The sequence below is a fragment of the Canis lupus genome, chromosome 29, assembly GCF_011100685.1.
Source record: "Canis lupus familiaris isolate Mischka breed German Shepherd chromosome 29, alternate assembly UU_Cfam_GSD_1.0, whole genome shotgun sequence".
In the NCBI taxonomy this organism is placed as follows: domain Eukaryota; kingdom Metazoa; phylum Chordata; class Mammalia; order Carnivora; family Canidae; genus Canis; species Canis lupus.
Genome location: NC_049250.1, coordinates 28,619,087 through 28,644,719, shown reverse-complemented (window position 1 = coordinate 28,644,719; position 25,633 = coordinate 28,619,087). Strand labels below are relative to the sequence as shown.

General features: G+C 35.3%; 1 protein-coding gene across 5 annotated transcripts in view; it reads left to right on the top strand.

Annotated features, from left to right (window-relative positions):
- ZNF704 (zinc finger protein 704) overlaps positions 1-25,633 on the top strand; it is a 259,566-nt gene that overhangs the window by 44,324 nt on the left and 189,609 nt on the right. For all 5 annotated transcript variants that reach the window (XM_038579598.1, XM_038579594.1, XM_038579595.1 and 2 more), the window contains exon 2: positions 5,029-5,270. In XM_038579598.1, coding sequence (XP_038435526.1) covers positions 5,029-5,270 — 242 coding nt within the window. The remainder of the gene's footprint in view (positions 1-5,028; positions 5,271-25,633) is intronic.

Below are 25,633 nucleotides of genomic sequence, written 5' to 3'. Positions count from 1 at the left end.
TTTTAAAAGAGAAGAAAAGTAATGTAGTATAATCACATTCATGTTTAGACACTCCATACAGTATATGTACATGGATAGGTATTCAGTGCATTTTAAGTAATTTAAAGTGTTGCAGTACATTGTTAAAAGCTGTTCTGTCTAGGGGTTGGATTTGACCAGGCAGGGCTGGGAAAAAGAGTGGGGAGGAATAGAAAGCTTTCCCCCATTTATTTCATACACATTTTTATTAAAAATTTAATAACAAGCATATATTTTGTAATAAACATTTTAAAAAATGAAAGATCCATTTAAACTCTGGAAAGAGTGAAAAATTTAATGTTTAAGTGAGACAAGGTAACTTCTGAGAATCTACCTACTTACCAGTTTAGGACTCCATGAAGATACAGTTAAGTAGAAAGTAGTATTTCTTACAAAGTATTTCTTTTACAATGTGGTAAAAAAGTAAGAAGAAGAAAAGAGGAAGAGTCAGTACCATAAGGTCAGAAGGGGTTAGCTAGAAGCAGAGGTGGGTGCCATTGATCCTGTTTCTAAAGGAATATAGAAGGACTCAAATTCCTCTTCTTCCAAGAGAGCTCTCCATTCATCTAAGAGCAGCTGTGTGGGGCATAACCTGTCTGTTTTCTAGACAAAATATTCCCAGTTCCTCCCAATAAGATCCTTTGCCATGCTGATCATTCTTCTGTTTGTCACAATTTGTGAGTGACTGTCTTGAAATGTGACAACCAAAATCAAATACACTACCTTCCAATTTACAGTCTCATTACGGTGAGACAGATTAATCCTTTCCTGGGCAGGAGACACTTTTTTTTTTTTAATTTTATTTACTTATTTATTTATGATAGTCACACAGAGAGAGAGAGAGAGAGGCAGAGACACAGGCAGAGGGAGAAGCAGGCTCCATGCACCGGGAGCCCGATGTGGGATTCGATCCCGGGTCTCCAGGATCGCGCCCTGGGCCAAAGGCAGGCGCCAAACCGCTGCGCCACCCAGGGATCCCTTTTTTTTAATCTAGGCTAAGATTAGTCACAAACTTTAGCCTTGTATTTTCTCCTAGAGATTACTAGTCAGTGATCTTGCTGTTTTTCTTCGTTGTTTGTCACTGGGGCTTCTAGATTGTGTTTGTTTTCTGGCTGTCTTCTGTGTTGAATCCTTTGCCGCCTTATAAACTGTAGCATAGAGTGCTGCTGCTTCTGATACCCTCAACATTTTTACTATCAAAACTATCCAGCTTATATGAGTCACCTAATGAATTGATATCTGCTTCCAGGAAGGAAGCTAACTTGGCCCAGGCCACATAGGTCATCGGAAGACTTTCCTTTGGTCACCAGGGCATTGTGCAAATTGGGGAAAAAATGAATAAGAGTGCCCTCTTTGGGCAGATGAAGTACAAAAATTCGTTTCGGGTTGGAAGAATTGGAAAGTGTCCCTCTTCCATGGGTGACAAAGCCAGAGGATATAGCTTGAGTGGGGCTGGATTTTAGCCACATCTTACCAGTATGCAGGATATAACCATACAGTTGCTTGTGGCATATTACCACCTGTGTTTCAAAAGAAAAGAATAGAAAAGAAGAAAAGATTTATAGACTTTATGGAAGCCTGTTTACAAGCACAGTTTCCCAATATCTGGTCTCAAGGTCCTTATAAATATACTTTCCACATCAGTTACTCCTGGTTTAGTTCTTTTTTTTTTTTTTTTTAATTAACAGTACTGTTGAGGTAAAATCTACATACCATAATAGTCATCTCATTTTAAGAGTTCAGGGCACCTGGGTGGCTCAGAGCTTGAGTGTCTGTCTTCGGCTCAGGTCGTGATCCCAAGGTTCTGAGACTGAGTCCCATATCAGGCTCCCCGTAGGAAGCCTGCTTTTCCCTCTGCCTATGTCTCTGCCTCTGTGTGTGTGTGTGTGTTTCTCATGAATAAATAAATAAATCTTTAAAAAATACAGTTCAATTATTTTTAATAAAATTTATAGCATTATGCAAATGTTGTTATAGTCCAGTTCTAGAATATTTCCCCCACCATAGAACGTTCTCTGGCATGCATTTGCTGTCAATTCTTGCTCCTACTCCCAGCCTCAGGCAATCACTGATCTGTTTTCTGTCTTTATAGATTTGCCTTTTCTGGAAATCTCATATAAATGGAATCATATCTTCCTTTAGCTTCTTTGTTCTGCTAATCTAATAGGGATCCAAATTTAATCAGGGTTCATATGTTCCCTTTGCTGTATTCTTTGCTAATCTGTTAGAGGTGCAACAACTGGATGTTAGTCCTATCCCCTTCTACTGCTACTACTATCCTTACTCATCTCTTTCTCTCCATTCTGACTCAGCTTTCAAACATGCTCTATTACCTCTCATCTTAGAAAAGTCTCCCTGTCCAGCATTCTCTCCAGCCAACACCCTATTCCTCTGAGCCATTTCAGAGCCCAACTTCTCAAGACTTGACTTCATGTACTCTTCCCACTCTCTACTTTCCTGTGAACGCTCCTTCAAAAAAATATTTTTTAATATTCATATCTATAAAGAATGTTAAAAACATATCATCTCTATATGTAAATTTTAAAGCATAGTAACATAATGAAGACCTACACCTGTCACCCACTCCTTCCACCAACTTTACACATAGTGGAATCCATAACTCAAAGTACCTAAAATCTCTTACTCATCACTATATTTTTTTGTCCTCTTTGGTCTATCTCTGACTCCTTTTAATTCCACTTTTAATACAAGGAGTTTGGGCTAAATAGTCTCTGAAATCCATTACATTACTAAAATTCCCTGATTACTATTGAGAGATTAATTTTTTGCTTAGGATGTATTATGGAAAATTTATAGCTTACATTGTTGAATATTAACTATATCTTTATGAGGTCTTGGCTAAAAACATGACATATAATTATAATAATTTCTATAGGAAATTTATTCTATTTTGTATTAATTTGCCTTAGAATGCTGGATTTTTTTACCTAAAATTTTGAAGCTAAAAGCTTAGCTTCCTATAACATTCTCCACTAACCCTGTCTTTGAATTGAATTCATTTAACCAGTACAGTTAGCCCCAAGGGAGGTATAGATGTCAATTATTGCCACAACTTAATACTAATGACTACTTAAATATTAAATTAATGTAATACTTGACATCTAGGGGGAAACTATTTATAATCATCAAAACCAGGCTTTTGTTTTCATCTGCTATACCTGGTGTTTAGTGTATCCGTGTTGTAACACAGGTTTGGAATGAGGTGCTATGGAAATGAAAAAAACACTTCCCTCTCCTACCTCCAGGCAGAAAAAATTACATAGAAAGTGACTTGTGGATATGTGAAATACTCATAATTACATTTGTCAGTTTTCCAAGCTACATTTTTATTGGACATTCTGCATTTTTTGGATTTTGAAATATCTTTTTCTATTGTATATTGATGTCATTAAAACAGCTCTTAGAAGCACTCATTTCAAGAAATATGGTAACTTTTTAATGAGTTGCAAGAAGACCAAAAGTGGCTGGCCATTTTCCTGCAGCTATATCTGACAGGAACACCACAGGAAGAAGATCATTTTGCCTTGACAAGTACAGGCCAAGGAGAGAAGAGAGCTCAGTTTAAAGCTCTGTGTTCATAGGAAAAATACATTCCAGCCAAGTGGATTCCAAGGCATAAGTCATCCCTGGGTTCTGGAAATTCTCATATGTGAGCAAGTCCTGTGACTCTAACGTGCATACCTCAGAGTTTCCCTTTAGTCTGGAAATTCTGGTCTTTAATATCATACTTTGCCAGTCTGCTATTATCGAACACATATGTTCTCATTTTATTCTGAAAATGCCTTGTTTGTGGCTTTAGCTTCTGTAATTCTAAATCTATTTGATCAAATTTTGTGTGCTTTTCCTCCTATCTAAAATTAAAAAGAAAGAAAACAAGCATATCCTCCATTTAAGTTGGTAAGTGAAGATTTATTGATTTTATAGACTAAGTCCACACAAGGGATGAGCTGTCATATGGGCCAGTGATATGTCTTACAGGTGTGCATAATTTTGAAACACACTCCACTTATCAATAGAGTACTGATTCCTTTTCTGTTTTTTTTTTCACTTAAAAAGATTTTATTTATTCAGAGAAAGAGAGATAGTAAGAGAAAGCATGAGCAGGGTAGGAGCTGAGGGAGAGGGAGAAACAGAGTCCCTGCTGAGCAGGGAGCCTGACGCGGTGTTCAATCCCAGGAGTCCGAGATCATGACCTGAGACAAAGGCGGACACTTAACTGGCTGAGCCACACAGGTCCCCCCTCTGCCTCTTCTTTGTACATTCATGACTTTAACAAGTTCACTCCAAACCTCACTCACAATACCAGCCAACCACCTTTACAAAAATATTTCTTTAATTTCAGGCTTTGTTTTTAGTTATCACAAATTCTGAAATAACCAGAGTCAATGCCCTGAGGCTTAATTCTGTCTTAAGCCTTAAGCATTGTTGGACTTAGTAAAAAATGATAAGAAAAATTAATGACTTTTTCATCATCATATTAATGAGGGATTTCATTAAGATCTTAACTGTTGTAGATAAAAGATAAAACCAGTTCTTCCTGAACTAAAGAGTATGGTTAAGATCATTATTCATCATCCAAGATAAAGCTCATTTTATGTTTATAGCACTCTTCTATTCAACATAATGAGTGTGAAATATTTAAGGATTTATTTACTTGAGTTTCTCAGTTGTAGAAAACAGTGATGTATTAAATTTTTAGATTTGTTTTAGAAGTATTATACTTTCAAGTCTTCAAAGTTTTTGTATGACTGAAAGGTTCCTCTTATGTTCGTGATGCTGCTTGTTTGCATTATGACAGATGATGCATCAATCATATCTTATTTTATAATGTCATTTATTTTATTTCTCTGTTACATTTTTCTCTTTTAAACTATAAAATCTTCAGCAAGGAGGTCTCTGGTCTATGGTCTTTTCTAGGGTCATCTGCACATGGTCATGCAAAAGCTTGATGTTCTGGGTGAGTAAGGATTTTTGTGTTTCATTTCACAGGTGGGGAGCATTAAGCGGGAAATGACCTTCACATTTCAACCAGAGGACTTAAAACGTGACTCTAGTAAAAAAATGTCTCATCAACACTTGTTTTCCTTGGCCATGGAGGAAGATGTGAAAACAGCAGACACCAAAAAAGCCAACCGAGCCCTTGACCATGAAAAAGAGAACACTCGCTCCATCTGTCTCCTTGAGCAAAAACGAAAAGTTGTTTCTTCTAATATTGATGTTCCTCCAGCAAGGTAAGGGAACATTAGTCTTTCTATGTGTCTGCCCCAGAAAGCCAATGGAGAGTGTGTGTACAATCTCCACCACACTATCTCTCTAAAGCATATAGACTTTGGAAGGGTTTTCTGCCAAGAATGTTTTCATGTTGCTTGTGTCAAATAGAGTTTGTAGCCCTGCTCTTCACAACTGACTCTGAGGCTGCACTGGTTGGTAATATTGTAGGTTTAGAAAAGAATGTTTTATTCAATTTTGGAAAATGAATAATAAAGAGTAAAAGATTAAATGTAAAAAAAAATAAAAAGCCATGAAATGTAGTACTAAGCATAGCCACCTAAAAAGCAGGGATACTCAGATACTCAGATTTGGGGCAAAGGCTGGAGAGTGATGACCGCAGTCCAGATTCAGTCTCAGGCATGTTTTTGTATAGCCTATGAGGTAACAGTGGTTTTACATTTTTTAAGGGTTAAAAAAAATGAAGAAAATGTGACACAGATCATAGGTGGCCTGCAAAGCCTAAAATATTTATGTGTGACTCATTACAGAAAAAGTTTGGTGATCCCTGGTTTATATCATGGTAATCCTTTTATGACAGATCAACCTTAGAACTGGGCCAACAGGGTTTATGGAAATATCAAAAGGCTTTTATCACATTATAATTTTACTTATGCTACATCCAGTAGCATTAAATCAAAGGACAATATTATGGCAGAATGACAATGGAACAGTAGTAGGATGGAACATACTAGATCTTTTACTTATTTTCTCACTTTTTATTTATTTCACGTAGAAAATAAGTTCCGTATCGGCCAGGATTTTAGTCCATCTTGTTCATGCTGTATCTATAGCACTAGAATGATGCTTAATTATGTGCTAGGGGCTCCAAAAATCTTTGTTGGATGAAGAAAAGAAAGAAAATGCTGTAGCATGAAAGCTTAATATATGTATGCCATATTTTGTTCCCATAAACTGTTTATAATGAAGCTTTGTAAGCAATTTTTTGAGATGTCCTCTATTTGTTTGAAAGGTTTCAGACAGCTAACTAGGAAAATAGTATCCTTGGAAAAGGAATAAATGTTTCTTTTCTACCTATTCACTTATTATAATTAGAATTTCATTGCTTTCTATATTAAGTCAAAAATATCTCCTCTAGAAAATATGTGTTTTTCCATTCTGCTACCAAATTTGTCATACTTTCTAAAATTATAGGTCTTTTTGTTTTCCTTAGCCTTCGGTTGAAAATGTTTTTATATTCATTACTTCCATTTAACTACTTGGAATTATTTGTTTTTCTAATTTTTTCATATCAAACACATATTAAATGCTTCAGGATTAGTTCCGTTAACTGGGGGCTCATTATAAAATGTTTTATCATGCCCAAAAACTGGTAGGTACTTCAATTCGTATCTGTTATTTGGTTGACTCATAGGAAAAGTGACATGTTAATTTGAAATGTGAAGAGCTATGGTTTTACTTTCTTCCTGAGCTTGTAGTGCAAAAATTAGACTTCCTGGTGTCAGATCCTTTAGTGACAACCTGCAGTTCTACAAGATTTACTCTACCTAAAATTTCCACTAGAGCATTTTATATGTTAAAAGACCTGGGATTAATCATTTTAAATTACCATAGATTGTTTTAGATATATCTTTCTTCTTTAATTTCATCCCACTTGCAGTAGGTTCTGGGGAAAATAATGAAAAGGAAAGGAAGAAAAATGTTTTCTTCCTTTTTTGACTCTGATATGTGGAATATTTTTTCTGCTTTCTCCAGTTCACTAAGTGTACTTAAAAGTTATGAGTCAAGACAGTGTTACTGTAGTGTTGTTAAACAGTATAGGAAAGTTAATTAGATTTTAAATCCATTAATATACAGCAAAAATTCCCCAATGACAAGGTATAATTTAGAGGTATTCATCTATTATGGGAAATACTAGTTAAAAGCTTCATTGTTTGAGATTTCCACTTATACACTTGTTTTCATTGCTATAGTAAGAATTTAATCATCATAAATATGCCAACCGTTGGTTAAATAAATTGTTCTTCTTCTTAATGACAATGAAGGAATCAGAAATCGTGAGATCTAGTAATCTAACTCTCGATTCTTTTGGTCCTATTTCCATTGACTGTCATGGAATTATTTTGTAATGTCAACTTTCCACTATCATCTAAGTGGACCAATATTTTGTTTCAAAGAAACTCCTTTACCTGACATGGTAGGAAGATACAGGACTTTTCCTTTTGTTTAAAAGGAGAATATAATTCTGTCTATTGGCAATGTATAAATAATGAAGTTTGAGTAAGTCTACGGGATGAAAATTTATTGGTGGAAGGAAATCTATATCTTATACAATATATAGTATACATATGCATTATATATAGCAATGCATTATATACATATATATTATATATTATATATTATATATATAGCTCTAGCCATATGATTATTGAAACTTATTATCTTAAATCCAGAAGTTATATATTGGATAGTTCTTAGAAAGACAGGATAACCATTTTTGACCAATACAGTATCACTGTCACAGAGTTTCTCAACAGTTTAAAATCAATTCTTTATAATCTTCCTTGCTTTATCTTTTGCTTATTCCTACTATAGCTAAAAAGATTTTTGTTGATGTTTGCTTTCTATATTTTGTGAAATAGAACTTGAAGTTTATTTTCTATGGTTTATATAATGAAGATCATAGATATGTTTTATGTTTTTTTTTTTTTCAAATCACTAGAAGGGGCTAGGTACTACCCCCCCCCCATCTTTATACTTCACCATGATTGAGCATTTCCTGCTTCTATTCAGTGGATTATTTACTGACTATCTATTACAAACCCAGAACTCAGTAAAAAAAAAAAAAAAGAAAGAAAGAAAAGAAAAGAAAAATGGAATGGAATGGAATGCCAACCCTCTAGGAACTCACAGTTAAATCATAGAAATAAACATCTAAGTGCCAAAGTAGCTAATTTCAAGTAACAGTTCCTACGTTGATCCCTTCTTATTAGAACTGGATGAATTTGTACATAAAGAAGAACCTTTTACTATTAGGAAAGATATTAATTTGATACTACTATTTAAAAGCCAATTTTTTTTTGTTAGTATCTTTTTCAAGGTGGGGAATCAATGGAGCAGAGAAGGAGGAACTCTGTATCTGAGATCTACTTTACAAAACCCCTGTTTGTTTATCTACTTTCTGAGGCCCCACTTAAAAGTTGCTAGTTTCGGGGAAATATAAATTTTTATGAGTCATTATTCTTGATGTGTTAGGCTGGGTCTTCCAAGAAGCAAATGCCAAGGCAGGATTAAATGCAAGAGTTTTATTGGGACAGATACCTGTGGGAGAAAAGGGGTGGGGCCAGGGGCCAGGGGCAGGGGCAGGGAAGGAGGGAGATGCATGTGAGACCTACCTCAGTTGTAGGTCTGAGCCCAGTGAGGGAGAGAGCCAGGGAATTTTGTATAGAAGTGTCCTAGACTGCCTTGTAAGGCCATCAGGAGTCCTGCATTACATAAATACAGTAGAGCCCACTTATCTGTGGGATATTGCTTGATCAATTTTAGGAAGAAACAGTCTTTGTGGGGGCATAGGGGTTGGAGTGAGTGCATTATAGAGTTGAGGTGCTCAGAGTATTCCAAGTTCTTCAGTGGAGAAAACTAGGCAGAGAGCAGAGTGTATAAGAGAGCATGTGAACAAAACAGTGTTTCCCTGGAATTAAAGATCTGTTATTAACAGAAAAAAAATTCTTTGCAACTTGAAGGAGCGTTGGAGAGCAGTAGTTTGTGGTTGAGGGTTACTGGGAGTGTCAGAACTAATAATGAAGACAAGAGTCTCCAAGTGATACATCTCCTTTTGAAGTTTTCATCGCTTATTCACTTGTTAATGTCTGGTTATAAAAGACAACAGCCCCCTCCAAATGAGATTGTGATTGGGGAATGAAGAATTACTAATTATAGTTATGTCATCTTAAGTATTTTTTAATCTCTAGGAGAAAATACTAGCTGTCTTGATCTCTATGGAGAGTTGAGAAAAATGAACTACAAGAGTGTAAAGAGACAAGGGTGTGAATTCTTGAAGAGTCCATCTAGAATGCAATTCCAATACTGTAGTTCAGCTCAAGGGATGAATAAGAGGCCAAAGGTCAGTAAGTAAGACAAATGCCAGTCAGAGGTTTCCTGTGGGCAGAGTTCAGGGATTCGTTAGAGAAGACAGTGATTTTAGCCTGATTTGAAAAAAATGAACCAGGGCCCAGAGAATAAATGAATCATGCCCAGATTAGTGGTGGAAATCTGGGGAGAAAGAGAGATTTTAAATCCAGCATAGGGAATTTACAGATTAGCCAGGGATATGAGGCATAAAAGTAGTTGGAAGGCATTTTTCAGTTCTTGGAGTGTGTGCCAAGCTGTTGGAGTAACGGAGTAACATCAGACTCCTTGTGAATTGGCTTGCTTGAATGGAGTTGCTAACACCAATTTCTTTCACAGTCCAAAAAGTGTTGGAGTGTTTGAACTGAAAGGGTAACTGGGCATGGTGGTAAAATCTTTGAGTATCAGAAAATAGAACATGAAGGACTCAGGAGAGTCCATTTTAGAGGAGAAACTTCCACTCATGTTAACTCTGCCTGTTGTGGAGAGTCGCTGGGGATGCACCTGGGCTGACTCCCTTATATGGTTCATGAAGACAGCTCTAGTATTTCTATATGTTTTAAAGATTGTATGTAGGATATTTTGGCATATATTAATTGAAATCTGCTGCTTTTAAAGTAAACAATTTTATAAAATCTGATTTTTAGTAAACAGTGTAGGTACTTACCAAAAGAGAAACAACTGCTGGACAACAAGTTCGATAACATCATGCCAGAATTAAGAAATTGTAAAAGAGACTATGAGAGAGTATAAACGATGGTAATAAAAATGAAGGTTTTTGTTCTCTGTGTGCCAGATATCTGGAGCAAGCTTGGATTGAATTGGGCGCCCCCAAAATATGACAAAGTCCTTATCCCCCAGTACCTGTGAATGAGATCTTATTTGGAAATAAGGTCTTTGCAGATGTAATCCAATTAAGATGAGGTCTTTAGGATGGGCTATAAAACCAATATGACTGGTATCCATATAAGAAAAGAAGGGGGAGACAAAAGATACACAGGAAGAATGCCAATGGAGGCAGAGATTGGATTGATTTTTCCACAAACCAGAGGACACAGAGGATCAGCAGCAACACCAGAAGCTAAGAGAAAGGCATGGAATAGATTCTCTCCCCAAGAGCCTTCAGAGAAAGTGCTGTGGTGTGAATGTGTCCTCTTCCAGGTTCATTTGTGAAACCTAATCCCCAATACCTTTGTGAAGGTATTAGGAGGTAGAACAGGGCATGAGGGTGGAGCGATCATGGATAGGATTAGTGCCCTTATACAAAGACTCAGAGAGCTCCCTTACCCCTTCTACCAAGTGAGGATACAGGAAGTATGGAACCCAGAAGACAAGAAGATGGCCCTCAGCCAACCATATGGCACCCTGATCTCAGACTCCCAGCCTCCAGAACAGTGACAAATAAATTTCTGTTGTTTGTAACCTACCTGGTCTATGGCGTTTTGTTATAGCAGCACTAAAAGACTAAAAAAATATGACTCCCTGACATCTTGATTTCATCCTCTAGCCTCCAAAGTTATGAGACAATAACATTCTAATGTTTTAAGCCAACAGAGTTTGTGGTAATTTGTTACAGCCACTCTAGGTAAGTTAATATAGGTTGCTAGTACTGATGAATGCATCTATAGATTGCCTTATAAATTTACTTTGAATAGAGTAATCATTCATATTCATTAATTAAGACTTAATAACATTATTAGTTATCTATGCCTCTCAGGGAGAGACACTCATCGCATTTTCTATTATTTCTTATTATGAAAGAAACTTTTTAAAAAAATTTTTTATCCATTCATTCATGAGAGACACAGAGATGAAAGAAACTCTTATTCGATCTTTTCATTAGGACAGTAACTTATTGTAATTTATCTCCTCCAATACATCATTAGGTAGAATTTTGCTTTTCCTATAACTATTCAATTTGTGGATATTTGTTCAGTTTGTCTCTAAATCAAGTTTATTGAGGTATAATTCATGTAGGAAAATGCACCCACTTTAAATATATATTTTAATGAGTTGTAACAGATATATGTACCCATGTAATTAATGCCATGATCAAGGTACAGAAAATGTTCATCCCCCCAAAAAAGTTTCATTGTACCCCTTCCCAGTCAGCCTGTCCTCTCACATTCAGTACTAGGCAGCCAATATTCTATGGATTCGTTTTGTCTTTTCTAGAATTCATATAAATGGAATCATACACGCTGTATTTTCAGGAATCTTCATTCACTCAGCGTGATTTTTTAAAAAGATTTACTATATTTTTCTTTTGTGTTTATCAGTAGTGTATCACTTTTTATTGCTAAAGAGTATTCCATTGTGTGATTATATGATAATCTGATTATCTGTTCACTTCTGATGGACATTTGGGTTGTATCCAGTTTAGGGTTAGTAGGAATAAAGCTGCTATGAAGGAATATGTTTTCACTTTTAAATACCCAAGAATTGAATTAGTGGGTCATTGCATATTAAACTTCTTAAGAAACTGCCCGACTTTTTCATAGTTGTACCATTTTATGTTCCCACCGGTAATGTATGAGAGTTGCAGTGGCTTTGTGTATTCAACAACACATAGTATTGTCAGTATACTTAATTTTTTTATGAAAGTAAGAAAATACTCTTCCTAATTTGCTGAGAGTTTTTTCCTCTAATAGATGTTGAATATAGTAACAAAAAATTTTACATCTATTTACATGAGAATACTTTTTAAAATACTTATGTTGAATTATATTGATCGGTCTTTGACCTTTGAGTGAACTTTGCAGCCCTGTACATACCAAACGAACCATTTTTGCTAAAATTCTGTTAAGATTCATTCATTTCCATCCATTAACCTGTCACTTTATTTACTTGGATCTCTTTGTCTGATTTTAAAATAAGTTTAATGATAGCCTCATAAAACGAGTTAGGAAGTGTTCCCTCCTCCCCTATTTTTCAGTTTGTTTTAGGCCTGGTATTACTTTGTCTTAAAGGATAGATCCACCAATGAAGCCATCTTGACCTGGAGTTTTCTTTATGGACGTGCTTTTAATTACAGATTCAGTTTTTAAAATTGATAATGCTGTTTAGCTTCTGTGTTTCTTTTTGATTCGGTTTTGTAATCTGTGTCTTTTAATATATATTTATCCATTACGTTAATTTAGATGTCAAATATAGTTATTCATAATATTGCCGTGTTTTTTCGAATATCTGAGGATTGTGTAGTAATGTTCCCTCTCTCATTTCTGATACTGGTCAGTGTGTTGTCTAACTTTTTTTTAACCAATCTAGCAGTTTATTAGTTTTATGACTGTTCTCAAAGAGCAATCTTTGTATATATTGATTTTCTATTATTTGTCCATTTTCTATTTCATTGATTTCTTTGTTCATCTTTGTTATTTTCTTCTCTCTGATTATGTTGACTTGAAGTTCCCTGTTTTGCTAGCTTCTTAAAGTAGAATTTTATCATTAACTATAGATCTTTCTTCTTTTCTATTGTTAGCATTTAATACTTTTCTACTTTTAGCAATAATAACTTCTTTGAAGCACTTCTTTACATGTCCCTCTCAAATTTTGTTTCGTCTTAAAATTAGATGAGTGGAATTAGCTTTTATTGTAAAAAGTAAGGGGTACAATACATTTTTCTTATTAATAATTGAGAAGACCATATAGAAATATGTAGGATATTCTTGAAATGAGTACTTAATTCATTGCATTCATTATAATTAAACTGACATGTTTAGAATTTTTTGCCATCTTTTCTTTTAAAACCATGCTTTACTATTCTCTTTCATAGTGTTATTCAAGAATTCTGCATAGTTACTGACTTTCTTTTTATCTACTTGTGTCTACCGGTTCTGTATGTTATTGATTTTTTTTGTCTACTTCTTTACTGATTTTGTCTACTTCTTTCTCTTTTCAATTTATCAGAATTTGTTTCATGAGTTTTAAAATCAGTATGTATTCTTGATGAATTGACCTTATTACAAGATGTTTCTATTTATCCTTGATAATATACTTTATTCTGAAATCTACTTGTCTGTTATTAATATAGCTACATTAACTATCTTAATATTATACCAGTTCACATCTGATACAAGAACCTTACAACAGGGAAGCCCGGGTGGCTCAGTGGTTTAGCACCACCTTCAGCCCAGGGTGTGATCCTGAAGACCCAGGATTGAGTCCCACGTTGGGCTCCCTGCATGGAGCCTGCTTCTCCCTCTGCCTGTCTCTGCCTCTTTTTCTCTCTCTCATAAATAAATAAAATCTTTAAAAAAAAAAACCTTAAAACAGTATTTTTCCATTTCCCCTTTTGTTCTTTGTATTACTTTAGTTATAAATTTTATTTCACTAAATGTTAACAATCCTCAAATTACATTTATTGATTTGTCTTTAGTTATCTCTTTTAAAAATAGTTTTACTGAGATATAATTCATGTACAATACAATTCACCTATTTAAAGTGGTTTTAGTATAGACCTGTGCAACCATCACCATAATTAATTTGAGGACATTTTCACCACCCCCTCCCCCAAAAAACCCTTGCCCATTAGAAGTCACTGTCCATTATCCTCCAACCTCTGAACCCTAGACAACCACTAACCTACTTGCTCTCTCTATACATTTGGCTATTACAGACATTTCATATAAATGGAATCATAGAATATGTGGTCTTTTGTGTCTGACTCCTTTCACTTAGCATGTTCTCAAGTTTTAATAATTGTCTTTGCTGTTTAGGCTGCTATTACAAAGTAATATATTGACTGAGTGGCTTATCAACAGAAATTTGTTTTTAATGGTTCTAAAGAGTGGAAGATCATAGTCAGGTTCTGGTGAGACCCCTCTTCTGAGTTGCAGATTGCTGACTTCATGTTGTATCCTCAAATAGGGGAGACCAGAGCAGTGGAAACAAGCTCTCAAAACTCTGGATAGGGCACTAATCCCATTCATGCAGGTTCTAGTCTTATGACCTCAGCTGATCTTAATTAATTCACAAAGGCCCCACCTCCTATGGGGGAGTAGAGTTTCAACGTATAAGCCACATTAGAGGGAGATACATTCAGTCAGTAACGTTCATGTTTTAGCATTATCAATATTTCATTCATTTTTATTGCCAAATAGTATTGCATGTTATGGATTTATCACATTTTATTGATCCATTCATCAGTTGATAGATATTTGGGTTGTTTCCAATTTTTGGCTATAATGAATAATGCTGTGTGAACATTTCAAGTTTTTGTGTGGACAAACGTTTTTAGTTTTCATAGGTGTATATCTAGGAGTAAAATAGCTGGATCATATGGTAACTCTGCATTTAACTATTTGAGAAACTGCCAAAGTGTTTTTCAAAGCAATTCCACTATTTTACATTCCCTCTAGCAATGTATGAGTGTTCTAATTTTTTCATACTCTTACCAACACTTGTTATTATCAGTCTTTTTTTACTATAGTCATTTTAGTGGGTGTGAAATGATACCTTATTGTAATTTCGATTTGCATTAATACCTAATGATGTTGGACTTATTTTCTTATTAGCCATTTCGATGTTATTTTTGGAAAAAAATCTATTCAGATCTACTGCCCGTATTTTTTACTTTATCATTTATTTTTACTTGATTATTGAGTTGTAAGATTTCTTTTTTTAAAAAAAAAAATTTATTCGAGAGAGAGAGCAGGAGCAAAGGGAGGGGCAGAGAGAGAAGGAGAAGCAGATTCCTCACTGAGCAGGGAGCCCTATGTAGAGCTTGACCTGAGCCGAAGGCAGACACTTAACAGACTGAGCCACCCAGGCACCACAAGTTGTAAGATTTTTTTATATATTCTGAACACAAGTACCTTATCAGACACATGATTTTCAAGTATTTTCTTCCAATTATGAATTGTCTTTTTCTTTCTCAGTAGCATCCTTTGATAACAAAGGCTTTTAATTTTGATGAGATCCAGTATATCTGTTTGTTTGTTTGTTTGTTTAGTTGCTTATGCTTTTGGTGACATATCTAAAAACCCATTGTCTAGTCCAAGGCCAAGATTTTTTTTAATTTATTTTTTATTGGTGTTCAATTTACTAACATACAGAATAACCCCCAGTGCCCGTCACCCATTCACTCCCACCCCCCCCTCCTCCCCTTCTACCACCCCTAGTTCGTTTCCCAGAGTTAGCAGTCTTTACATTCTGTCTCCCTTTCTGATATTTCCCACACATTTCTTCTCCCTTCCCTTATATTCCCTTTCACTATTATTTATATTCCCCAAATGAATGAGAACATATAATGTTTGTCCTTCTCCGACTGACTTACTTCACTCAGCATAATACCCTCCAGTTCCATCCACGTTGAAGCAAATGGTGAGTATTTGTCATTTCTAATAGCTGAGTAATATTCCATTGTATACATAGACCACATCTTCTTTATCCATTCATCTTTCGTTGGACACCGAGGCTCCTTCCACAGTTTGGCTATCGTGGCCATTGCTGCTAGAAACATCGGGGTGCAGGTGTCCCGGCGTTTCATTGCATTTGTATCTTTGGGGTAAATCCCCAACAGTGCAATTGCTGGGTCGTAGGGCAGGTCTATTTTTAACTGTTTGAGGAACCTCCACACAGTTTTCCAGAGTGGCTGCACCAGTTCACATTCCCACCAACAGTGTAAGAGGGTTCCCTTTTCTCCGCATCCTCTCCAACATTTGTTATTTCCTGCCTTGTTAATTTGCCCCATTCTCACTGGTGTGAGGTGGTATCTCATTGTGGTTTTGATTTGTATTTCCCTGATGGCAAGTGATGCAGAGCATTTTCTCATATGCATGTTGGCCATGTCTATGTCTTCCTCTGTGAGATTTCTGTTCATGTCTTTTGCCCATTTCATGATTGGATTGTTTGTTTCTTTGGTGTTGAGTTTAATAAGTTCTTTATAGATCTTGGAAACTAGCCCTTTATCTGATATGTCATTTGCAAATATCTTCTCCCATTCTGTAGGTTGTCTTTTAGTTTTGTTGACTGTACCCTTTGCTGTGCAAAAGCTTCTTATCTTGATGAAGTCCCAATAGTTCATTTTTGCTTTTGTTTCTTTTGCCTTCGTGGATGTATCTTGCAAGAAGTTACTATGGCGAAGTTCAAAAAGGGTGTTGCCTGTGTTCTTCTCTAGGATTTTGATGGAATCTTGTCTCACATTTAGATCTTTCATCCATTTTGAGTTTATCTTTGTGTATGGTGCAAGAGAGTGGTCTAGTTTCATTCTTCTGCATGTGGATGTCCAATTTTCCCAGCACCATTTATTGAAGAGACTGTCTTTCTTCCAATGGATAGTCTTTCCTCCTTTATCAAATATTAGTTGGCCATAAAGTTCAGGGTCCACTTCTGGGTTCTCTATTCTGTTCCACTGATCTATGTGTCTGTTTTTGTGCCAGGACCACACTGTCTTGATGACCACAGCTTTGTAGTACAACCTGAAATCTGGCATTGTGATGCCCCCAGATATGGTTTTCTTTTTTAAAATTCCCCTGGCTATTCGGGGTCTTGTCTGATTCCACACAAATCTTAAAATAATTTGTTCTAACTCTCTGAAGAAAGTCCATGGTATTTTGATAGGGATTGCATTAAATGTGTATATTGCCCTGGGTAACATTGACATTTTCACAATATTAATTCTGCCAATCCATGAGCATGGAATATTTTTCCATCTCTTTGTGTCTTCCTCAATTTCTTTCAGAAGTGTTCTATAGTTTTGAGGGTATAGATCCTTTACCTCTTTGGTGAGGTTTATTCCTAGGTATCTTATGCTTTTGGGTGCAATTGTAAATGGGATTGACTCCTTAATTTCTCTTTCTTCAGTCTCATTGTTAGTGTATAGAAATGCCACTGATTTCTGGGCATTGATTTTGTATCCTGCCACGCTACCGAATTGCTGTATGAGTTCTAGCAATCTTGGGGTGGAGACTTATGGGTTTTCTATGTAGAGTATCATGTCATCGGCGAAGAGGGAGAGTTTGACTTCTTCTTTGCCAATTTGAATGCAAGGCCAAGATTTAATCTATATTTTCTTCTAAATTGTTTTACAATTTTAACTCCTATATTTAGGTCTATAATCCATTTGGCTTATGGTATTAGAAGAAGTCTAAATTCATTCTTTTGCATATGGACATCTAGTTGTTTAAGACCATTTGTTGAAAAGACTACTCACTCCTCACTGAATTATATTGGCATCTTTGTTGAAAATCAGTTGACCATAATAGAAGATTATTTCTCAACTCTCAGTTCTGTTTCATTGAGCCATATGTCTGTCTTTATGCCAGTACCACAGTGTATTTATTGATCACTGTAACTTTGTGGTAAGGTTTGAAGTCAGGAAATGTTATTTTTCAATATTATTTCTGAGTCCTGTGCATTTCCATGTAAATTTTAGAATCGGCTTGTCAATTTCCGTGTAAAATCAGCTGGAATTTTGATATAAATTGCATTAAATCTATAGATCAATTTGGAAAGTATTCCCATTTTAGTAAGATTAAGTTATCTAATTCATGAGCACAGAATTTATTTCTACTTATTAAAGGTCTTTAATTTCTCTCAACAGTGATTTATAGTCTGATTTAGAGTACAAGTTTTATACTTCTTTTTAAAAACTTATTCTTAAGTATTTTATTTTTTGTTGCACTTAAAAATGAAATGATTTTCTTAATTTTATTTTGAAATTGTTTATGGCTAGTAAATAGAAATAAAACTTGTTTTTGCATATTAATCTTGTATCCTACAACCTTGCTAAATTCATTTATTAGTTGGAACAGTTCTTGTGGATTCCTTAGGATTTTATATATAGAAGATCATGTCATCTGTAAATATAGATAGTTTTACTTCCTTTTAAATCTAGATGCCTTTTTTTTCTTTTTCTTGCCTAATTGTCCTCAGTAGAACCTCCACTATAGTGTTGAATAAAAGTGGACATCTCATCTTATTCTTGATCTTAGAGAGAAGCATTCAGTCCTTTGTATCAAGAATGATTTTAGCTGTGAGTTTTTGGTGGCTGCCTTTTATCAGGTTGAAAAAGTTCCCTACCATTCCCAGTTTGTTGAGTATTTTCTAACAAATGTATTGGATTTTGTCAAATGCTTTTTCTGTATCTATTGAAATGATCACACAATTTTTGTCCTTAAATATATTCTACATGTTATAGTAATGATTTTCAGACATTAAACCAATCCTGCATTCTTAAGTTAAGTGTCATTATGGGGTGTAATCCTTCCTGTATATTGCCTGAGTTGCTTTGCTGAGCATTGTACATCTATATTCATAGGCAATATTGATCTGTAGTTTTCTTTCTTGTGATGCCCTTATCGGATTTTGTTATCAAAATAATATTGGCCTTGGAGAATGAATGGTGAAGTGTTCCCTTCTCTTATATTTTTTTGAAGAATTTATAAATCACTGATATTAATTCTTTAACGTTTGGTAGCATAATCGATTATCCTTTAAAAACTCTTTAAACAAAAATTATGTTTGTCTACATACTGATATAGTTGAATCTCTCACTTTGCCTGCCTCCTATTTTCTCTGCATTACCAATGGCTTTCACCACCTGGTAGAGAAGATGAATAGAAAAAAAAGGTTTTTTTCCTTCCAGCACTTGCCCAGAGGCAAAAGGTTCACTGTGACCCAGAAGCAAGAGAGTATCTTACCCTTTAGGTTCACAATTTTTTTTTTCTTTAGTAAGGACCCTGATTATCCCAGCTTGTGTCAGTGCCATTCCCAAAGCCATCACTATGGCCAGGCAATAGAGTCTGTGACCAGCCTGGGCCATGTGCCTATCCCTGTTCTCATGAAGAAAGGGAGGAAATTGTTGGAACAGTCAAAAACATTGCTGCCACCCCGCTGCTTTAAAAATAATTTTTATTAGTCGCTTGTAGGTTTCCAAGGTTGTTAGTCCACCATTAACAATTGTGGATTCATTTAGGATAGAATAAAAAAAAATAGGATGAATGGTAGCCTGTTTTCTTTTTCTCCTTCCTGTCCCTAAGGAGCTCACCATGACTATTTGGAAAAAAAGTTTTGTGTTTACTATTGTTAGAATACTCACAGATAAAGAGTTCTCATTATAGACGCACTAAAAGTTTAACCATGTTTTTCTGACTCTATTAATTGGTTTATAACCAACAACAAGCTAGTTGTATACCTTGCTAATAGTTTGTGGATTTATTAACAATAATGTAAAAGTATATGTATACTTCTGGTGAGAAGAAATACTGCCATGTTATTCAACTCCAATAAAACCAAGAAGATGATATGAATATGAGTGACCTGGTAAAATGTCTGTTAGTGCTAAGTCTGGTGAGAAGTCCATTTCATTCTTTAATTTATTCAACATATTTCTTAACTAAGTGGATTTTATATACCAGATACCAGAATACAGGGTAAAATAAGTTAGACATATTTCCCACCCTCATAAAATTGAGGAGAGATTCTAAATAAATAATACACATATAAATACATAATAATAAATGGAATGCACAGGATATTATGAGAGCCATAAACAGAAACACTTATTGTAGGCTGAGGCATAAAGAAAGGTCTCTTTGGGATCACTTTAGCTAACACCTGAAGGATAAGAAAGAGCCAGGCTGAGTTTGGAGGAAAATATTCCAGGTAGAGGAGAGCATGCAGGAAAGTCCCCAAGATGAGAAAGAGGGCTGATGTGGCTGGAGCAGAGCATGGGGGAGAGTGGCAAGAGATGAGGTTGGAGAGGTAGACAGAATCTGAGGAAGCAGAACCATGTTGAGCTATATTGAGTTGTGCTACAGATCTTTAAATTATATATTTAGATCATGAGAAGGAGTTTGTGGAGAAGAATGATTCCTGTTGTATTTAGGAATGATCACTCTAACTGTTACACATAGATCAGCTTGGGAAGGTAGCAATAATGGATGCAGGGAAGCCAGTCAGGAAGCTACTGCATTGGTGCAGAAAAGATATCATGGAAATTTGGACCAGTGTGCTGACAGTTCAGATGAAGAGAAGTGGACAGATATGAGGTATATTTTTGAGGTCAAAGTGAGGTTTCATGGTTGTAACCAACAGAAAATGAATGGCTGATTTAATAAAGGATCAATTTTTTTGAAAGGCTAACAGAGTTTCTGGGAAGGCTGGAGAACCAGATTAGAAAGTGGATAGGAAGGTAGACAGCCAGAAGCACGGTTATGTTCATTCATTCTATAGAAGCAGGATTGCAAACTGGGCTCTTTGACTTCTAAAGTGAGAGCTCGGGCAGCCCCAGTGGCCCAGCGGTTTAGTGCCACCTTCAGCCCGAGGTGTGATCCTGGAGACGGGGAATCGAGTCCCATGTCCGGGTCCCTGCATGGCGCCTGCTTCTCCCTCTACTTGTGTCTCTGCCTCTCTCTGTGTCTGTCATGAATAAATAAATAAAAAATCTTTAAAAATTTTTAAAAAATAAAGTGAGAGCTCTGTGTGCTTGGAAATTCCTCAGACACAGGAAGGCACTGGACACCCACAAAAATTGACAGATGTCTATCATAGTAAAGTATCATAAATCCCATTTTACAAATGAGTAGATAGACTCAGAAATGTTAAGTGATTACCTAAGACGCACATTTAACAAATGACAGACCTAAGACTAAGCTTGGTTTCCAACCCCCGGTGAACTTTTGTTCCCTATTACCACTATTAGTGTTTATCAGTGAATATTCATTTACTGTCACTTGCAAATGTGATGCCTTAAAATACATTGATTATTCTAATATCACTTGTTATCTAGCCTCTTAAAAAAAAACTCAACAGTTAGGAAACATTATTAGATAACCTAGATTATTAGAGCATGGCATTTGTTATTCTCTTTTTGCCAGACATTGTTTTTTTAGAAGTGCTGATGCTTAAATTGGTTGGATTTCACCCAAACAGCAATTACAATTTGATTATGCAAAGTAGTAACTGTCTTCTAATTATAACTCTAAAGCTAAAGAAATCTATTAGCAAACCAATTGTAACAAAGAAAAAAAGAGAAATTTGGCCAAAAATATTCCTAGAACTAATAGTAGTTTATCAGAATACTCCAGATTGTTAGTTTGCTGTTGGAAAAAAAAATGAACCATAAGGTACTGTTTGTTTTGCAAGGTTTTTAAAATACAATGATGTCATATTTGTCACATGCTGGATAAGATAAAATCATCTTCTCCTTGTAAGATGCCATTCTGGGAATTGTCTAGTCTAGAAGGAAGTTCAGAAATACATTAACCTAATACATTAACCTTTGAGTTCACAATTGGGAAATGACCTGAGCTAAAAGCAATATCCTACCTGTACAATGGGATATTGTGAATTAATTTGACTAGTATTTTCAGTGGTGGTGTCTATAGCTTCTGCTTTGTGTTTTATGTACTGTATACCATTTATAGAAAATTCTTGTGTGTCAGATTTGGAACTAAGTGAGACATAAGGCAAGATTGCAAACATTATTTCTGAATCTGTAGAAACATAGCAATTCCTGGAGCAAATGTTTAATTAAATGCATTAAAAACTTCAGGTCACAAACTCAGCAGCCAATATGAAACAACTGAAAAGAGAGAAAGGATTAAAAGTTCAGTTTAAGCTTCTTGAACATTTTTTCAAAAAAAAAATGTGTTGACAGAAGAGTTGGGTGGGAGGATGGATGAAATAGGTGATAGGGATTAAGGAGGGCTCTTGTGATGAGTACCGGGTGTTGTATGGAAGTGCTGAATCACATATTGTACACCTGAAACTAATACTACTATATGTTAACTAACTGGAACTTAAATACTTAAAAAAATATATTGGCAGGGGACCGTATAGATACCTACCTATGATAGAGAAATACTAATAATATATAATTTGTGGACTCTTGTTAAGAACAGAAGCAATCCCCATAACTATAATGATTATCTTTTACAGGAAATATTTATCCATTTCTGTCCCTGCTCATCATCTTTGTAATTTGGGTGAGCAAGTCACTGTTATTCCAGTTTTCTTGACACAGTCTGTTTGTTATACAGCAGCCAAAATGATCTTTCTAAAACATAAATATAATCATGCAGGTAGAGGAATGGAGATCAAAAAATGCCAGGAGCCAATATAATCGATATTATGATTTAGTGAAACACATTATGCCATCAGTACACAATCTTGCCAGGTATTTAGATTCTAAAGTCAACAAATAAGTCAAGATTAAATAGAGACAAAATTATTCCTTACAATGTCTTCAAACACCTCTGAGACCAGGACCCACCACGAAAGACTTGGGGTTTAAAACAAAATGAAAAAGAGACAATTCTTCTCACTCTTCTTATTCTGGGACAAAATTTCATTGAATGGAATCAGAGGAATTTCTGTTGTTAATTTGTAAAGTAACTCTCTCTTCCTGCCAAGTGCCTATAGTTGAAGTTGAATTTCTGTAATTTAAATGCACATATGTTGCAACTCCACTCTCCAGATATCCTACTAAAATCTGAAGGAAATTAGAAAGGTAAGACTGAAAACCTTTCTAAACTAGCAGTCCTCTTTCCTGTATTAACACTGATGACACTGATTGCTGTTATCTTTATTTTCTTAGTTATAACTTAGGAAAACTGTGTTGTGATATAAATTTGGCTCAGGTTGTGTGTGTGTGTATGAAGGAAAACTTTATACCCATATTTGTGCTAACTTTAAATATGACATTTAAAATTAATTTTTGAATTGTTAATTGTGTGTTATATCCCTTCGTTATAAGCACATGTTAGTGTCAAATTGTGTTATATCAATCGTGTGTTATTAATTTTAAAAATTAACAATTCATGTCACCTTGCTATTAATGAAGGATATATTCTCTAGATTCATTACGTAGGTATTATGTAAAATACTACAAGTATGATGTTCAGGCATTTGCAGACATTACTTCCAAAGAGTCCTTGGGCAATTAATAAATGTATACCATTTCTGGCAACAAAATGGAGAAGATTTGACAACTGAGATATCAGAGGACCAGGAGCACCTATTGTGCTAGGACCACTGGCTTTGTTGCACAGGCTGGATATATGGAAATGTTCCAAAATGCTTAGGTGTGCTATTACTCTGCTTTCATATACCTATCCCTGTTCAAAACTTACACATGTAGTAGAAATCATTGGGTTCCTATTGGCTCCTACTCTCTACCTCCTCCTGCCAATATAGATTCTGTATTCTGCTTTTATCACAGAAAGACAAACAATAATGGAACAGGATGTTGGTCATTATTATTTAAAAATAAACATGTTTGAAAATACTGGCAAACTGAATCCAACAGAAAAAAAGTCATTCACCATGATCAAGTAGGACTTATTCCCTGGAGGCAAGGGTGGTTCAATATGCTTAAATCAATCAACGTGATACATCAGATCAGCTAAGAGAAAGGATAAAAACTATATGATCATTTCAATAGATGGCAGAAAAAGCACTTAAGAAAGTACAACATCCATCCATGTACAACATCCTCAGCAAAGTAGGTTTAGAGGGAACATACCTCAACACAATAAAGGCTGATATGAAAAACCTATAGCATATATCATACTAAATATGGGAAAACTGAGAGCTTTCCCCCTAAGGTCAGGAACAAGAAGACAAGGATGTCCACTCTCACCACTTTTATTCAACATAATACTGGAAGTCCTAGCCACAGCAATCAGACCACAAAAAACAAAAGGCATCCAAACTGGTAAGGAGGAAGTAAAACTTACACTATTTGCAGATGACATAATACTATATATAGAAAACCCAAAATACCCCACTAAAAAACTACAGAACTGATAAATGAGTTCAGTGAAGTATCAGGGTACAAAAATTAATGTGCAGAAATCGGTCACATTTCTATACACTAATAATGAAGCAGCAGAAAGAGACATTAAGAAAACAATCCCGTTTACAATTGCACCAAAAAAACAAACAAACAAAATAAGAGGATACCTAGGAATAAACCTAACCTAAGAGGTAGAAGACTTGTACTCTGAAAAACTAGAAAACTTTGATGAAAGAAACTGAGGGAGGGCACTTGATGGAATGAGCACTGGGTGTTATACTATATGTTGGCAAATCAAACTTCAATAAAAAAAATAATAAATTGAAGATGACACAAAGAAATGGAAAGACATTCCATGCTCATGGATTCAAAGAACAAATGCTAAAATGTCCATGCTACCCAAAGCAATGTACAGATTTAATGTAATCCCTATCAAAATACCAATAGTATTTTTCATAGAACTAGAACAATCCTAAAATTTATATGGAACCACAAAAGCCCCCAAATAGCCAAAGCAATTTTGAAAAAGAACAGCAAAGCTGGAGGCATCACAATTCTGGACTTCAAGTTATATTACAAAGCAGTAGTAATCAAAACAGCTTGGTAGTGTGTGATTTGACTCATATGTGGAATCTAAGAAACAAAACAAGCAAAGGCAAAAAACAGAGAGTGAGAGAGGCAAACCAAGAAACAGACTCTTAAATATATAGAGAACAAACTGATGGTTACTACAGGGGAGATGGCAGGGGGGATGGGTTAAATAAGTGATGAGAGATTAAGGAAGGCACTTGTGATGAGTATACGGTGATGTACGGAAGTGCTGAATCACTATATTGTACATCTGAAACTGATCTTACACTGTACATTAACTAACTGGAATTTAAAACTTTTAAAAACATATATAAAAAATAGTGTAGTATTGGCACAAAAATAGAGCCATAGATCAATGGAACGTCATAAAAAACCCAGATAAACCATGATTATATGGTCAACTAGTCTTTGACAAAACAGGAAAGAATATCCAATGGGAAAAAGAGGGTCTCTTCAACAAATGGTGTTGGGAAAACTGGACAGCTACCTGCAAAAGGATGAAACTGGATCACTTTTTTTTACACCATACACAAAAATAAACTCAAAATGGATTAAAGGCGTAAATGTAAGACCTGACACCATACAAATCCTAGAAGAGAGCAGAAGCAGAAATGTCTGTGACATCGGCCATAGCAACATTTTTCTAGATAGGGTCTCCTGAGGCAGGGGAAATAAAAGCAAAAATAAACTATTGAGACTACATCAAAATCTTCTGCGCAGTGAAGGAAACAGTAAATAAAACTAAAAGGTAACCTACTGAATGGGAGAAGATTTTTGCAAATGACTTATTTGATAAAAGGCTATTAGTACCCAAAATGTATAAACAACTAATGTAACTCAACCAAGAAAACACCCAAAAAATAAGTAATCCAATTTAAAAATGGACAGAAGACATGAAGACACATT